Source organism: Neodiprion virginianus, chromosome 3 (genome assembly GCF_021901495.1).
Source record: "Neodiprion virginianus isolate iyNeoVirg1 chromosome 3, iyNeoVirg1.1, whole genome shotgun sequence".
NCBI classification, from domain to species: domain Eukaryota; kingdom Metazoa; phylum Arthropoda; class Insecta; order Hymenoptera; family Diprionidae; genus Neodiprion; species Neodiprion virginianus.
Genome location: NC_060879.1, coordinates 36,000,459 through 36,017,997, shown reverse-complemented (window position 1 = coordinate 36,017,997; position 17,539 = coordinate 36,000,459). Strand labels below are relative to the sequence as shown.

The window sequence follows — 17,539 nt, the reverse complement described above, 5'->3', positions numbered from 1 at the left end:
ACGCCAACATGACATAATTGTGAGTTGCTGTAATTGGCTGCTTGGTGGTAGAAATGGGAACTCCCCAATTTCCTCGGATAAGAAATCATCGAAAGTGATAATTTTTGTGACAGTTGAAACGGCTCACGCACCATCGCAATACGGTCAAAATTCTGTCGTGAGCAGTTTTACCAAATAGTAACGTTGTTGAATTTTAAGTACTGGTTATACACAATAGTTTTGGAATGTTACAAGTGTCATTTCTTTCAACCTGTGTATTTTCCTAATGACAAATTTATCTCACGCTATGACTGGCATAACCAAATTTTATTTATGCAGACATACATTGATATGCACACCTTATCTGACAATAGCAAAATTAATGACATTGATCTTGACATTTTCCAATTGTAAGTTCCTGGTATTCGAAATGTACTCATTATACCTTTCACGCTGCTTATTTACAGGTTTAGTACATTTTTAGTATTCTGTATTTATTTCATGTAGACCGAGCAGTAACGCTACAATTTCAAGATCTTTAATACCCGATATCAACATGCAGAATAGGCACCCACAAAGAGGTCAGTCTACAGGGCCGAGAAGGCCATTTAGGGGTCATGGGCAACGTGGTCAGCATAGGTCACGTAGTCAACAAGGTCAGCATAGGGAACATAGTCAACAAGGTCAGCATAGGGAACATGGTCAACAAAGTCAGCATGAGGAACATGGTCAACGTGGGGAACGTGGTAAATATCGACGTGGTCGACAAAGTCAGCATGGACAACGTGGTCAACATATACAAAGTAATCAGCGAGGACAGCACTCCGCCCAAGCGAGCCGAAATGTGCAAGAATCTTGTGAACCATCTAAATATTATGACTGGTTTGACTTGCAACTAAAAGTTGCTGAACCTGATGAGAACTCACAACAAAGTGATTCACGATCATCTTCACCTTCTGTATCACAATTCTCAGGACCAAAATTCCATAGACAAAGGTAAGATCAGTATAATGAAATATGCCAAATTATAAATGTTACTTTTCCAAAAATATGACAAATGTATTGCGAATGAGTCTTTAAACCAATTGCCATTATTTTCTCATGCCATATCTAGTGTCACATAATATTACTTCTATTTTGGGAGTGATCAAAGTAATGTTTATTACAGCAGGAATTCTAGTGGAAGCGCACAGTATTCTCATCAAGAAAAATGTTCAAAGTACCTTCATTTTCTTCAATTAAAAAGACTAAGTGAAATGGATGAGAATGAAGTAGCAGCAGAACTGTCACACAACCCTGATTTCAAGCTCTTACTGAACAGCGATTTGAACAAAGATTTCATTGTTGTTACACTTCGTATTTTGGCAAAGCTTGGACAAGCAAATTTCACAAGAATTGTGATAAATATCCTCAGCGATGTATGCCAGTCGAAATTCCTCGCCAACTTAGAACACTATTTGGTATCCCTGCCTTCTGAAACTCAAAGCAAGACAAAAGATAATAGATTTTACTGGGAAAACATTGACGGATTCTGGAATACCTTGTATGCTTTTTATAAAGCAGTCATCAATTTTGTTCCTGTAGACTCTCATGGTACATTAATACCAGTCATGGAGCTAACTATGCGATATGTTATAGAGTCTATAAAAACCAAAGCTGATCATAAAATTGATAAAGAGATAGAATATGGTATTCAGAAATTACATCAGCAACTGAAAAAGAAAAGAGAAAAGGGTAGTGAAACATTCATGGACTTCAGAACTTTGAATATCGTACCAACGGTAGAAGATCTCAATGATCATCATCCATACATCAGACCTTGCAAAACTCATGGTGCCTATGATTCAGTGGACCATTACCTGGATGTCCAGTTTCGACTGGTCCGCGAAGACTTTTTATGTCCATTGAGAGAGGGTATTCGAGAGTATAAAGAAGCGTTAGCAGCAAATAGAAAAATCCTAAAGCCAAAGTCAGACATTAGGGTTTTCCAAAATGTAAAGTTGATAGGTTCAACTATAGTACGAAATCAAGTTGGCATAACTATTTCTTTTGGAGTTATGCCAAAAATAAACTGGAATTGTTCGAAGTTGTTCATGTACGGATCACTCCTATGTTTTACTAATGATAACTTCAAGAGCATTTTCTTCGCAACTGTCACCGAGCGAGATCCAAAACTCTTAGGAAGAGGCGAACTAGTCATTGAGCTTTGTACAGGATCAGAAATGATGCGAAACATGTACAACTGCTCATTTGTTATGGTAGAGTCAAAAGTATATTTTTTGCCCTACTACCATACTCTTCGCAGCTTACGCTTTATGACTGAAGAGAATTTCCCAATGAAGCGCTATATCGTAGATGCGGAATCATCTCCTTCTCCACCGAAATATCTCGATCAAAGCACAGTCTATGTGTGTAAAGGATTCAGAATTCCTGTGATGGATACTAAACGATGGCCAAGTGCTAAATACCTTCAGTTTGATCAATCCCAGTATGAAGCCTTTAAATGTGCGCTTCTACAAGAATTATCAGTATTACATGGGCCACCAGGTACTGGTAAGACATTTATGGCATTGCAAATAGCTAGCACATTGTTAGCCAATTCTTCAAGTTGGTACAACTCATCGCAGCCCACACCCATGATTGTTGTTTGCTTGACAAATCATGCCCTTGATCAGTTTCTGGAAGGTATTATGTTGCATACAGAATCATTAGTTCGCATTGGCGAACAATCCAAAAACCCAAATTTGACCAAATACAAATTGAAAAATGTACGTGATAATTACTTTAACAAAGAGAAAAAGAAAAACTCTTTATGGCGGCATATGTATCACAACCGCAATCTATTAAACGTAATATTGAATGAGCTCAGTATGCTCTACTCAGTGCTAAGGGCTTTGACAAGTGATACTGTTATAGTCTCGCCACATATACTTCGGCAATATGCCAATGATGATAGATTGCATGGCATAAATGCTGACGATTTAATTACTCAACTATTTGGTGCAAATTCTATACCTTTAATTCAGGAAATAAATACCTACAAATACAATTCGGGTGAGTCTTCAGCAAAATCTGAATATGACTCCGAGGATGAGAACATAGATATAGATGATGATTTTGATGTAGCAAGTGTAGTACTTGCGGATAAATCGCAAATTACTTGTTTCGATATCAGTGATCTGGATGCTGCTATTCACAGACTTGAAACAAAAATAATTCAGTGTAGCACCAATAAAACCGAAGAGGTACATCTTAAAGAGGATTTCAATAAAGTACTTGAGCAATTCAAAACACTACAGACAACTGCACAGGTAAGAATGAGTTGTGAATACATTATTCTTTATATTACTTGGGAATAAAAGAATCGAATTATAAATCGATGAAGTTGCCATAGGTTTAGAAAACTGCGAAACCATCTAAGAATATTCTGGTATATTTGGAATTTACTGTCAAAAAAATGTGACAAAAAAATATTAGCCCTTTGACTCTGAATTTCTCTGACGATTGCCATTTAGCATAATCTCAAACTTACTATAATCAAAATATATAGTTCTGTCTAGTCATCATGAAGTTCTTACTGAATATTTTGTGAAAGTATCAATTTCCATTTCGTATATCAACCAAGTAGCAACCAATGATAGTTTTTATATTTTGTTATTGGAAATCTCTCAATTCAAGGGAATTCTGAGTCAACATCCCCTAAGTGAAAATCAGTCTACATCACAGAACTACCTAAAATACGAAACATGGGAAATCTATAGTAGTTGGTTGTTAAGCTGCCATGAAGTGGTGCAAAAACGTGTTGTGCAGCTAGAAACGGAGTATGATGAAATATCAGCTAAACTGGATGATTTCAAACAAATGACTGATTTAGAAGTGATGCGTAATGCTTTGGTCATAGGATTGACCACTACAGGTGCAGCTAGGTTGCACGAAACCTTGCGTGCCCTGAAGGCTCCAATAGGTAGATGGTTTTTTGCTTAGTTGGATATCTTCTTACACTTGAGACATGTATGCAACCAAATTATTTTGATTTACTTTTCACGTTCCATAATGGATGCGTGAAATACTGGCTCTGAGTTTGTTTTTTAATTTCAGTACTGGTAGAGGAAGCAGCAGAAATTCTTGAAGCTCATGTAATATGTTCTCTGACAGAACACTGTCAACAAGTTATTCTTATAGGCGACCATAAACAATTACGACCAAAACCGGCTACTTATGAGTTGGAGGTGAATTATAACCTGAACATTTCTCTCTTTGAGAGAATAGTGAAGATGAGAAATAAAAGTGCACAGTTAGTTGTTCAGCATCGTATGCGGCCACAAATTGCTGAGCTGATATCCCCGGCGATATATGAAACACTAGTGAATCATGTATCCGTGTTCACTTATCCTGCAGTAAAAGGTTTGGAGAAAAATTTATTCTTTTTGAATCATCAAAATCATGAATTGGGAACTTCAGAAAGCGAGTCAATGTCCAACCCTTTCGAAATCAAATTTTTATTGGCTTTTGCACAATATTTGCTGCAACAAGGATATACTTCGGATGAAATCACTATACTGTGTACATACAGTGGTCAGTTATTGAAATTCAAAGAGGTAAGGATACATTATAAATTAATTATACGTATAACAGTTAACAATTTTTGTGAGTTTCTCAGACAGAATCAGCAAAATCTGTTATGTATCTCAAGTACTTCGATTCCAACTATTTTGCTCCCGCATTAATATTTTCATACTTTGTCCAGTGGTATATTACAACGTATAGGTATTAACATGGTTAGCGCTTGAAAGCTGATTGCTTAGCTTGTGTACGAATTTCAGGCTAAAAGAAGTATGCCAATGTTGTGTAATGTACGCGTAACAACAGTCGACAACTACCAGGGAGAGGAAAACAAAATAATACTACTATCGTTGGTTCGGAATAATCATAATGGTAACATTGGATTTTTACGTACTGAGAATAGAGTTTGTGTAGCACTATCACGTGCTCGCGAAGGACTCTATATTATGGGAAATATGGACAACTTAATAGTAAACAATGAAATTTGGCCCAAGATAAAAAAAACCCTTGAAAACAACGATGCTATCGGGAGTTCGCTTGTTTTGCAGTGCCAAAATCATCCAGATCAATTAACAGAGGTATAAATTCACAACTCATTGTAATGTTTGGTCAATATCTTGGTAAGATCGTAAAATTCTGAAGTTTAGTCCACCTTCATGAATCTGAATTTCTACCAGATTATGCATATTATTTCAGATAAGAAAAGCAAACGATTTCAAAATCTCTCCTACTGGTGGATGCTCACGTCAATGTGATACTGTATTGCCTTGCGGTCATACCTGTATAAATCTTTGTCATATTTCGGACAGAGATCATGAGAATTACGTTTGCAAAGAACCATGTTTGAAACGCTGCCCCAATGGCCATCGTTGTGATTCAGGGTGCAATGTAGCCTGTCCACCTTGTAAATTTTCAATCACGACAAATATCAAGTGCGGTCATATCGCAACTTTTCCTTGCTGTACAGATTTAGAAGAATATAAATGTCAATTTAAGGTGAAGTTTTAATTAAATAGCTTATATTTTTTGCAGAAGTTTTTTTCAACTTAATTTATTCCCGCCTGATAATTATTATACTCTGTTTTTTTTTTGTCATTTTTTGTTTTGCACCGTTTTTGAATGTTTATAAATTGGAAATTGTACAACAAGTATTCAATTACTATTTATTCGAATTAATAAGACCTTTCTTTATAGGAATTAACTCCCTTAAGCTGTGGTCACACTGTAAGAAAGCCTTGTCATTTACCTTTTGCGACATTTCAGTGTACTCATATTTGTGCGAAATTGTTATCTTGTGGTCACACTTGCAAAAGAAAATGTCACATCAAAGAAGATCCTGATCATCTACAAGTATGTTCAAACTTTTCAAAATATTCGCCATTGCCTCAAATTTTGTATACACTATAACTCTATCCCTATTGTTCTTTGCTATGAATTTTCAGTATGTATGTTTTGAAGAATGTAAAAAAATAGCACTTGAATGTGCACTTGACCATCGATGCTATAAACGATGCCATGAATCATGTGGAGTTTGTATAGTAGATGTGATAAAGGAACGTTCCTGTGGCCATAAATATAAAGTGCAATGCTCAAATGATGTGGAAAAAAAAATGTGTAGTCGACGATGCAAACGCGAGCTACCATGTGGTCATACGTGCAAAGAGAAGTGTTTCATGCCATGCGGAAATTGTAAAGAAATGGTTAGTATATAACACTCAGATATTTCGCTAAAACAATGAAAAAAGCTGGCCCTTCAATTTCCAAAAAGTAATTCTTAATTATTAAAAAGTTTTGCGAACAATGTGATTGCTGTTGACACAGTTTTTTTTCTGTATTAACTATTTTCACCAAAATATGAATTCGATGTTGATCTGATATTCTTTTCTACAATATTTTGTCGACGTTTCAGACAGTCAAGATTGTACCTGACTGTGGCCATGAAATAAAAATTCCTTGTTCTGAGAATCCAACAGTTGCTGCTTGTACGGGTCAATGCCCACGGAAGCTTGAATGTGGACATCCCTGCAAAGCCCAATGCAAGGAACCATGTACTAAACGATGCGAATATCCACGACCCTTGCCAAAACTGGGATTATGTCAACATATATATTCTGTGCCATGTTACAAAATAGAAGCTGGTGAGTAGACATAGTTCACGAAATTTTCTCAACGAATCCAACGTCGTTGATCATGTCAATGATAAAACAATTACAAAAATAATATGGATAGTTTTTGTTATATCGTAGGTTTACCAGAATATGCAGATAAACTTTTGCAGCATTGTCCACAACCTTGCGCCACTGCGTTACCTTGTGGTCACGTTTGTAACGGTAGTTGTGGTTCCTGTAAACAAGGACGAATCCATATTGCATGCCATCAACCTTGCAACAAGATTCTCATCTGTGGTCATAAGTATGATATGTTCAAAGTGTCTAGAATTCAAGTTCTTGACTATTCAGATCTATTTTACATTTTTTTAATGTATTTAACATAGGTATATTACGTATGACAAATCTAGTGGTACCAAAGTCACAGTTTCCGATAGTTTTCCTTTCCCAATTACAAGGAATGTCGTTGTTACAGATGCACGGCTCTTTGCAAGGATCAATGTCGGCCATGTAATAAAATATGTTCTCTGAAATGTCAACATACTGAATGTAAACTCAAGTGCCGGGTACCTTGTACGCCATGTCAGGTAAGCTATGTATGAATTATTAACAATTTCACTTCATATTGCTGATAAAAACAAAAGAAATTATAAAGAATATAATCGACTTGATACAAGACACGAGATTAATTCACATTAATAAATATAACATTTATAATTTAGAATATTGGTAATTCATTATTTTTTTTTCTTAGGAACCCTGTTCATGGCGTTGTGAACATCTTCAATGTGAGAAACTGTGCTTTGAAATATGTGATCGAGAGGCATGTAATGAACCATGCCGAAAACTTACTAAATGTGGGCATCCCTGCATCGGATTTTGCGGTGAACCATGCCCACCGCTCTGCCGTGTTTGCGATGAAAAGGATCTACCTACTTTAGTCTCTAATAAAAGTAAATCTGATGCACGGTAAGTCCACTTCGAGCGAGCAAAAAAAATATTGCATTATATAGAAGTGAATAATCGTGCATACAAGGCTTGCAAGAGTTTGAAGTTTTTTTTTTATGTTATCAAACTATTCCAAGCTGATTAATGGTTTCATTGAATTTCTACAGGTTTGTGTATTTGCCAGACTGTGGTCACTGTATCGAAAGTGACTATCTTGACTGGGAATGGCACCACAGCTTTAAAATTGGTATTAAAGCATGTCCAGTATGCAAAAGTCGTATTACACATTGTGTACGATACACAAACCAGCTTAAGAAGGAATGTAAAAATATAGAATTTGTAGTGGGTCAGGTCTCCTTCAGACTAAAAAAGTTACGAGATGATCAACAGAGACTTGTCAATGACATTAATGAAATCTCACAAGTATATACAAAGCAATTTCAAGGTATTTCGAACTACATTTGACCAAATACTTGAGTAATTGAACTGATGAAAGATCTTTCAACAACTGTATGTTTGCAATAAATATTTCTATCTGTATTCTAAGATCGAAATAATGTTTATATGATTTGCTTATGTATACTTTCACTGAACTTTCAGATTTTCATGCCCACAAAAAATTGTTCGAAAACTTGAAAACAATTGGGAATGGACAAAAACATCTAAGTATCTCATGTTTGAAGGATATCAGGATGAAACTAATAGTCACCGTAATGATTTTGCGAAAACTCGATGAAATACCAAACATCGTTCGTGATACCAACAATTGGCCAGTGGTTCTTAATCAAATTATCATTCTGATCACATGCCTTCCGACTGATCACAATATGTCGTATCAAATGGTCAAGGATATCGAAAATGAGCTCATCAGATTACATTATATGGTAATAAAAAATATCGTCTACTGCTTTTGGATCATTTGGATACAATAGTATACCTATACCAAATCTGCTTTTATTTATCACGCAGATTTGTTTGTATTGTTATAATACATATATTGAAGAATCAATTGGTTCACAGGTTCAGCTCTGTAAACTTGAGAAATTCCATGAATTAAACAAGGACGAGACTGCATTGCAAACAGAAATAATTTACTTGGGACTGTTGAACCTCAGGAAATTTACAGATGTTAACAGCAATACAATCTACAAACAGCTAATGGGACTGAAAGACTCACTACAATCATCCTTAACAATTAACGAAGAGAAAAACATCATGATTAAGACAGTGGGACTAGATGACGAAGATTGGTATAAGTGCCCTATGGGGCATGTTTTTCTAGTAAGATGTGAAAAATGTCTGCATTCGATTCCATCCTCACCTGTAGAATCAGAATAGGATAGAACATGTCCAAATATGTTTATAAAACAGTCAATGGTGTAATTACAGTAATGTTGGTCAAGTACAGTACATGACGTGTTCTCATAATATGTATCAGTTTTTTTTTAAGTTTCAAATGGAGTTCAGATCAATAAAGCAAAATAAGTTGAAAGATGTGCCACAATGCTAACCTTTCAGAAGATTTCTATATTTTACCAGTTTTGCTGAGCGAACTCGTTGCAGTGCAGCTTCAACACTTTGTCGGTCTCCACTTGTGAAGTAACATTGCGAGTTTAGCTACCATGCTTGGGGAAAAAATATGTGATAGTAAATCATGAATTATAAGTTTTAACAGATATATGTATGTTGTACGTGTAGTAAGTATGTTACGTTTTTTATAAGAATGTGGTGAAAAAAATGTATATATTTCTGCACAGTCATGTTTCAATGTATACTGATAGTATCGTTAAAAAAAATAAAATAAAACTAATTAAATATTCAGCATTATGAATACCTGATACCAACACTTTCCTCAGAATGAGCACAGGAATTCCAAATATAATAACGTTTTCTCGTAAATATCTTGGGGCAAATTTTAACTCAATATCTGCTTTTTGAAGACAAATATACGTTATTTCATGAGTAATGAACACACGAGAAACACGGTGTAACGCAGCATCGTATATATATATATATTTTACATCATAGCTAATCACATATTCTTTCGTAGAAATGTACCAATTTGGTTCTAAAGTTTTTGAAGTCTTATAAAAAAGCTACATTACTATGGCGTAAGTAACGATTTAAAATTAATGTGGGAAAGAAATTTTTTCCCTGCAATATACTGCACATATTTACCTATACTAATTTCAGTGATAATTTTAAACAGATCTACTGACTTCATAGTGATCATTTTTAAACAAGCCATTCTTAACTGACTAATTTGAAGTGAACATTTTAACATCCAAATTTTTATTGATATGTAAATAGTACATACTCAAGCTATTAGTTGCCTCACTTAATATACAGGTAATATTTATGTACAATTATATTCCAGGCAATAAAAGATACGATTTTCGTCTTGATAATATAATATTTAATATATATATATATATATATATATATATATATATATATATATATATATATATATACAGAGTAGTAAAGCTTTTTGTGATCATTATGATCATTAAGTTTTGGTATAACAGAATGCAATATGCATAAATTTGATTAGTATCAAGACCCGTGGTGCTTATTCTTAAGATATCCAAATTCGAATTTCATTGCGTAAAATAACTCTCATCTAAATATCGTAAAACACTGACGCAAGTGGATACCTGATCATGAATGCCAATACACTGCTCATAATCTGCAAGGAAAAATTTTCAGTAATTGATAAATATACGTGAATTTTGGTCAATGACATCTGGCAAGCTGTGACTGCGAAACTTATTGTGAACTACATTATTATGTGACTTTTGAATTACCTGAATAAGTATGAGGATTATAGTTAAACTTGGCTCAGATGTTGGACCAATCATATACAGTATAAAATTGATCAACGTTAAATTGTTACATGTCACCAAACCAGTTTTGTCTTCCTTCCAACTTACTATCTTCAATGTGCGAAATACCCACAAGCAAAGCTTAGCTGTTGACAAATGTAGATTCAACATTAAAATACGAGAACCACTTAGGAAAAAATCGAAAACAATTAGGAAATCAGCCGGAAACTTTATTTTTTTCGTGACACCTGATATAGGCATGAATTGATTAAAGTCATAAATAATCACATTCAAACTTACCAAGCACGTTGAGCTCTGATTTTTTAAAAACTGTAACACTGATATCCAGCTTGTCCGTTTCTTTGTTATATCTAAAAAAAAAAAAAAATCCTATGTTCAATGTTATCTTTAAAATACCTTGATTTACCTGTAGTGTATAAAACATCGCGAACTTTACTATATAATTCAAAAATGTGCGAAAACCTCATCTTGCAATATGTATAATCAATTTATCATACTGATCATTCGCAACAATGAAAATATCTCAAATCCCAATAATTAACTGATTGGACTTTTGTTTTCTGCTCACCTAGGAAGTCTGTGTCTCGGACAAGGTACCAAATGAAATAGTTGCGGTATGCTGTACAAGAAGTTTATAATTTGCGGTATGAAGAATAGTAGAATAGTTTTACTGAAGTGACCCAATATGCCGACCACTGCAAAGGTCATTCCGGAAAGATAGCAAAACGTGTCTCCGACGAATACCTGCGACGGATACCTTTAAACAAATAATCATCACCACGGTATACATATATATTATTACGTTGTCGTATAAGAATATGAATTGACAAAAATTCCAGCGATTTTAACTATTTCGAAGAAAGTTGTTTTTCTGCAAAATGGGTAAATTATGTATCAAAGAAGAAGGCAGCCGGCCGGCAGTTGAACGACTGACATTCAAAAAGGAACACCAGCTGCTTCTTCTCCCATATACATCGGATAAGTCCGAGGCAGATGGTCTTTAGAGCCATTTGAAAATCTGTACAGGTAGCTACGATTGAAAGAGAAAAAGGAACCACAGACAGAAGCAATCGACCTCAAGATTCTAGCTGGCAGTAGTATGCCAAGAGCTATCCGACCATCAATGCGCGTCGTTAAAAACGTTGCAATAATTAGAGCCATTTTAAAATGTGCGGATATCGGTATTATTTTTTCGCGCTATAAATTTCTCAGTGCGACTTTAGTTGAACGCGTGTATGTTCTTAACACGCGTGAGTGTATGAAAAATGTAGCTTGTGGTAAATTCGACGCATGTTGAAAGTATTTACCGAATAAAAACGCTCCTTTTAGTTAATCAATTTTATAATTTTCGTGCATCGCGTCAATTAGAATTTGGAAATTCTTGCGAGATATTTAAAATGAACAAAGATACATCTCGCGCAACGCGAGGCAACGCCTAGCTTGACGATGATTGTAACATTCGCTTTATTCCGATGAGGCAACGAATCGACATATTTCTATGAACCCTGTTTACTGTTGCAAATAGGCGATTGAACTCTTGATAGAAATTGGTAATTGGTGTTTTCATTGCAGACGAATTATACGTGCAGAACTAGAGCGCGACGCACGCGCCTCGTTCAGCCTTGCGCATACCGCGTTTCACCGTGTTTCGGGTGTGGTTTGGATTTCGCATTCACATTCGCATTCGCTACGGAAGAAGGGACGAGCCGAGAAGACGTAGCGCCCGTAGGAATTTCACCCGGCCGTCGAATGGGCCGCGCACTCGGCTACGATCGCTTCTAAAAATATGCGAAATGCGGGGGACTGCTTATTCCGTTCCAGAAGTATCTTGACGTGCGGCTAGGAGGCCAAGGGAAGACCGCAATTTTCGGTGAGTGTTGTACAACAATTGAACTGTTGCTAGGCACTGCGACTGAACGTTGAATTCGCGCGTATACTGAGTGTCGAGTTATTCCGTGATTCGAAATTGCAGGCCTTTGAACCGATGCATGGACAATGACGTCATTTAGTGGCGGTCTTCTCGCGTTTGCGAGTTGCTTATTAGTCGTGATAAATCAGCAATCTATACCCGGTCACTTCTGAGACACGCCCGACGATTTGAAATCCCTCATCATGTCACCTTTGACATTCTATCGTGTGCTAAAATTCTCTGGAGTATTTCGAATTAGAACGGATTTGTAAAATACGCATTACAAGCGATTTGTTAATGTAAATAAAGCGATATAATTATAATAACGTTAGAATTTTTATATTCAACATATAAACGAATGAGAAGTAAATAAACGTGCACAAATGAACTGTTGAATTTGATTGTTTCAAATACGATTTAACTCGACATCAATAGTGATGAAATAAAAATAAAAAAAAAAACAGCATTTTCACGTTGCGTTATCTTATCTCGGTAGTCATCGTATTTCGTGAGTCAATCGCGAGACGGATCGGACCCGTCAGATCAGCCTGGGAATAACCGATGCGCTTCAAGCATCCCATGAATGTAAAACGGGATGCATCTCTAGGAGCTAACCCCTAACAATACATTTTCAGAATTTCTCATTGATACGAAAAATGAGATATTCAAATCATGCAACGGAATATTTGAATTCTAAAAAACTGGGCAGCACAGTTCAATTTTGCGTCATACCAAAATGATCCGATATGCTTTTTACAAATTTCGCACAACTTTGAGTATTGTTCTTTTCAAATATTTTGCATGACTAAATTACGTTTTACAAAAAACTCAATTTTTAAGCGAATGATTTATATATATATGTATATATCTCCGAGATGAAAATATATCTAAGGTCGATATACGACGTCTTTTGATGTCTCTCCTTCATACCGTGATGGAAATTTTTCATAATACGCGACGTAACAATTTTTACACCTGACCTGATTTTAAGATTCATATTTGATCATTTTTTCAGATGAAGAAATGCACTTACGCATTCATTGCGTCAAGCCGTATCGGGATTGAGAGGTACCGTTTTGGAATTTTTAATCAAGGAGTGAAATGTGAAATTCGCAATTCAAAAGTTCAGGACTAAACGTGTGGATATGCAGGGACGTCTAGATGGGAAGCTGGCCCTGCTCTATACGTTGTTAGTTTTACAAATTCTTATCGTCGTAATTTACGTGGCCTCTACACCACCACCGGATATTATAGCGCCGACCACACAGACCTCAGTCAGTTTCGTGAAAATCGAAAAACCGAAGGTAAAGATCAATTATACATTTTTAAATCTACCAATTAAAAGTATATTACTTCAGTTTCCGGTTTTGGTAGAATGTCAATTCCAATCCCAAGTTGCAATTCCAAAAATAATCACCAAGATTTTAGTATCAAGGTATTGAATTAGATTTGTAATTGCAGCCAGTACACAATGTACTACCGTTTGACCACTCAGCATCGCATCTTCAGACAATCAAGAGCAATATTTACCTAAAGGACAAACATACACTGCAATCATTCGAAAAATACAATCACACATGGTGTTGGCGAGATGGAGTAGATGTAACGAGAATGGCAAACAGCGAGGAGATCGAAAGAAAACGGTGCATCTGTAACCAGGGTTGGCATGGCACCGACTGTGGCCAGCCAGAAGTAGTGTGGCGAGCGATTATGGCTTCCAAGCAAAATATCAAATTAGAACAACGAAAAACGCTGCGACGAATTGTCTATGTGTTTTCGTTAAACGATTACAATTCAGCAATTGCTGAAGTAATAGTGGAGGAACTTTACAAGGTCGTAGATCTATTTGTAATTTGCGATTTCAGCAATGCAGAGGATAATTTTAAGCACAAGCTTGCGAAAGGTTTGCTGCAACAAGGGCAAGATAAGATTTTGTACATAAATATAGCTAGTAAGATACGTAAGCCATTAAGAGTGATATCTAAGTATATATGGGAAAAAGTATGTCAGGTTGTGCGGAACTTAAGAGACGATGATATTTACGTGACTACTGAATCTGAACAAATTTTAAATCCACGAGCACTAATGTTCCTGAAGGTATACGACGGGTGGCCGCAACCTATTGGCTTCCGATTGAGATGGTCTGTGTTCGGCTTTTTTTGGCAGCATCCGCTCAAGACTTCAATTGTAATTGGTGCATCAACAATTAGTTTACTGCGTGAAGCATATCATCAAAATTCGCTAGTGCTACCTAAAGACTTTGATGGTGACGTTAGCGAGAGAGAGTCTCTAGGTTTAGTTATAGGGGATCTTAATCATTATGGTGGATGGTACTGCTATCTCTGTCAAGATCCTGCCAATATCGTAACGTCTCTTCATCAAAAGGCAAATGTAAAAGAGAAAAATGCAAAGCTAATTATTGACGTTCCTTACATTGAAGATTTAATAGAAACTGGGATATGGTTGGACAACAAGACTGCGCTTTTGAGGGCCTATAAATCCCGCGATCCTTATTTTGCTCCAGACATAGTGATGAATAACACGTGGAAATATGACTGGCTGGTAGAAAATTTTTATGCAAAGTTAGACTATTATTAACACCCAGGCCGTTACCACAACTGTGATATTATCTCATACTCGATACTCTCTACACGCTAATTAGTGTACAAGAAATTTATACAATAAGTTAATACGTTGATTTAGATATTAATGTTAAATAGTTTGTATGTAAGATGTAAAAGAACATTGGAATCTATTTATATTATGATTTTTAAGTATAAATCTTTTCTACTCGTGTTATACACATCTCCTTGAAATAGTCTGAACAAAATAATTCTCGTTTCATGGAGGAATGGAATTGTTTTAAATTTACCATTTATAGTTAAGTTTCGATCCAAAGGGCATTATAGTAGCTGACCTATGAAAATGAGTACTTTTTTCGAAGAGTCCAAGTTTAGAATGGACAAACAATCAATTTATTGTCAATATGATTCAATAAGGCTGTCTTTATGAATAAAAAATACCACAGATAATACTGTACTTCCATTATTTGTTGTAGTTTTTCTACAGTATTTAGTTCGTCACAGCAAAGCAAACCGTTAGTCTGAGATTATTAACACCTTACTCTTCGAATGGGTAATGGGTATGAATACGATTCTAGCTTGAACTTTGCCGTACCATATCACATTATAAAACCTACTTTCACCAGATCAAGTTGCGAATAAGACAGATAAGATGTGTAAAACGAAAATACCGCTCATATTTATGGATCAGCTCACCTATATCTGAAACTTTCCAACGTATGTGATACACAATAAAAAGCAATTTTCTATTCAGAATTTCATTCGTCATTACAGCAACACAGTCGTTTCATTCGCTAAATTTTCTATTCAATCTCCTTCTTAATAAAACTCTTGAAAAGGAAAACTTTGTTCATTCAAAACAGTGAATATTTAATAATATGAGTATTATACTCACCAGTTGTGTTTGAAAAGTGCAAGTGACGTTGCCATGTACGGTAGCATGAAATACAATGAAAACTGATGCGCTTTCCACACGTTCCCAGATAATTCGACTAAATTGAAGATTGATATGCTGGCTGCTATTACCAAGCTCTGCCCAACTTCCAGTCCGTTGACACCAGCCAATATATTTATAGCATTTGTACAAAATACCGCTAGCATCCCCATGTAAACGTAGTAAAGCAGCCACAGATCAACTGACAAACCGAACCATGGTCGTAGCGGTTTTGGAACTATGATCAAAGTCGAATTGAAGTTCACGTAGTAAACCATCAACAGTGGCAATGATGCAATTGTGGGCAATAGTAACTTATGCCTCCACCGCAGGTCTAAGACATCATCGGCAAATCCCAACAATAACATGCAGCATATCGATAAAAGAGCCGCCAACATCTCGACAAACTGTAAGCAAATGAGTTGAGTTTTTTTTAACAATGCTGCAATGCTGAGAATGATCTATATATTTTTTGCCCCATTTGCTATGCTCGAATTCAAAGAAAATGATAAGTATTCAAGAAATAAAAATTAGCAGCATACTTGATATAGCAAGTGTCATAAATTGTGATACATCAGGAACTTTGCTTATTTATCGTAAGCCAAGGTTTTATTCATTTGAAAAATAGTACGCTTTCTATTCCCATCAAAGCTCTTGTTTGTGCCTTTTATTTTCAACTGAAAATTATTAACGGCCAAAAAATACGGATTTATTCATGGGCAATTTATACAAATAAAGATGTTTCTAACCATTCAAATCCATACATCTTTCTTTGGGAAATAAAGAACTATTAGCATGATCTACGAACACATAATTTCATTTAGCCTAATTGTACTTTATTCAGATAAAGTAATAACGACTTTTGTACACAAGAATAGAAAACATATGAGAGTAGAATAATCAATTAAATATGGTAAATTTTAGTGAAAAGAACATAGGTTAAATCTACTTTCAAAATCTTTCCCCAGAGATGATGATGTGTAAGTTTCAAAAATGATTTCATATATTTTACCATTCAATCTATGATATTTACCTCATTATGAGGAAAGTCCGCATTCTTGAATATGTAGTCGGTAAATGGAACGGGAATGAATAAAAACATTGTGATAAGAAACACACATCCTGTCACGACACCCAATGCCTCTGGTCTGAAAAAGAACGGTTATACAGATACATACAGTTGTACATACATTATTATTTAACGAAAATATGCAGAGATTAAAAACTACGTAAAAGAATAAGAATTTCGCTCACACTTTACCACCGTCCTTCTTGTTCATATCTATGCCATAGAGGTTACCTTTGATGAACATATCTCTAAACTTTGGTATCAATCGGACTGTCAAAAAATAAGAGACTACCGACATGAGCACATTTGCGTAAATGGGGTAATTCATTTTCGATAACACTTCACGGTCTTCCATTTCAGTAAAAGTAATAGAAATCACTTTTTAAACCCGGCTCAGCTATGTTGTCCAACACATGTATGTATGTACTTTGGTCAAATGCCTGTTCCGTGAACGCATATTGCATAGTATATTTTTGTTTACTGTTTCTTCCGTCAGCTGACGACGACCAAACTGACGTCGGCAGGAAGTGGAAGTGTGACAAGTTTCACTGAATACTTTATAGGCTAAAAAATATACTTCGATTTTAATCGATAACTGCCA

At 35.6% G+C, this 17,539-nt stretch overlaps 3 protein-coding genes across 5 annotated transcripts; 2 read left to right on the top strand and 1 right to left on the bottom strand.

Annotated features, from left to right (window-relative positions):
• The first annotated feature begins 32 nt into the window (after nucleotides 1-32).
• LOC124300515 (NFX1-type zinc finger-containing protein 1-like) lies at nucleotides 33-9,218 on the top strand. 3 transcript variants are annotated; one of them, XM_046754714.1, is made up of 16 exons: nucleotides 38-389; nucleotides 487-975; nucleotides 1,151-3,290; nucleotides 3,658-3,943; nucleotides 4,078-4,577; nucleotides 4,803-5,120; nucleotides 5,239-5,538; nucleotides 5,737-5,892; nucleotides 5,985-6,242; nucleotides 6,452-6,680; nucleotides 6,789-6,954; nucleotides 7,126-7,237; nucleotides 7,405-7,619; nucleotides 7,766-8,043; nucleotides 8,199-8,482; nucleotides 8,619-9,218. In XM_046754714.1, exons 1-16 carry the CDS (start codon nucleotides 313-315, stop codon nucleotides 8,934-8,936), a joined length of 6,126 nt encoding a protein of 2,041 aa, XP_046610670.1. In that variant the 5' UTR covers nucleotides 38-312; the 3' UTR covers nucleotides 8,937-9,218. The 3 variants fall into 3 exon arrangements, 2 of the variants coding, with proteins under 2 accessions (XP_046610670.1, XP_046610669.1); XM_046754713.1 differs by having other exon boundaries at nucleotides 39-389; nucleotides 1,148-3,290; XR_006907235.1 differs by lacking the exons at nucleotides 7,766-8,043; nucleotides 8,199-8,482; nucleotides 8,619-9,218 and having other exon boundaries at nucleotides 33-389; nucleotides 1,148-3,290; nucleotides 7,037-7,237; nucleotides 7,405-7,546.
• LOC124300525 (UDP-N-acetylglucosamine--dolichyl-phosphate N-acetylglucosaminephosphotransferase) lies at nucleotides 9,053-17,451 on the bottom strand. Its single transcript, XM_046754729.1, has 7 exons — nucleotides 17,124-17,451; nucleotides 16,903-17,017; nucleotides 15,831-16,276; nucleotides 11,013-11,201; nucleotides 10,724-10,794; nucleotides 10,406-10,569; nucleotides 9,053-10,287 (listed from the first exon to the last, which is right to left on the bottom strand). The coding sequence occupies exons 1-7, from the start codon at nucleotides 17,291-17,293 to the stop codon at nucleotides 10,222-10,224; spliced, it is 1,221 nt and encodes a 406-aa protein (XP_046610685.1). The 5' UTR covers nucleotides 17,294-17,451; the 3' UTR covers nucleotides 9,053-10,221.
• LOC124300523 (beta-1,4-mannosyl-glycoprotein 4-beta-N-acetylglucosaminyltransferase) lies at nucleotides 11,709-16,011 on the top strand. Its single transcript, XM_046754728.1, has 4 exons — nucleotides 11,709-11,721; nucleotides 12,017-12,314; nucleotides 13,369-13,657; nucleotides 13,815-16,011. The coding sequence occupies exons 3-4, from the start codon at nucleotides 13,499-13,501 to the stop codon at nucleotides 14,949-14,951; spliced, it is 1,296 nt and encodes a 431-aa protein (XP_046610684.1). The 5' UTR covers nucleotides 11,709-11,721; nucleotides 12,017-12,314; nucleotides 13,369-13,498; the 3' UTR covers nucleotides 14,952-16,011.
• Nucleotides 17,452-17,539: the final 88 nt, after the last annotated feature.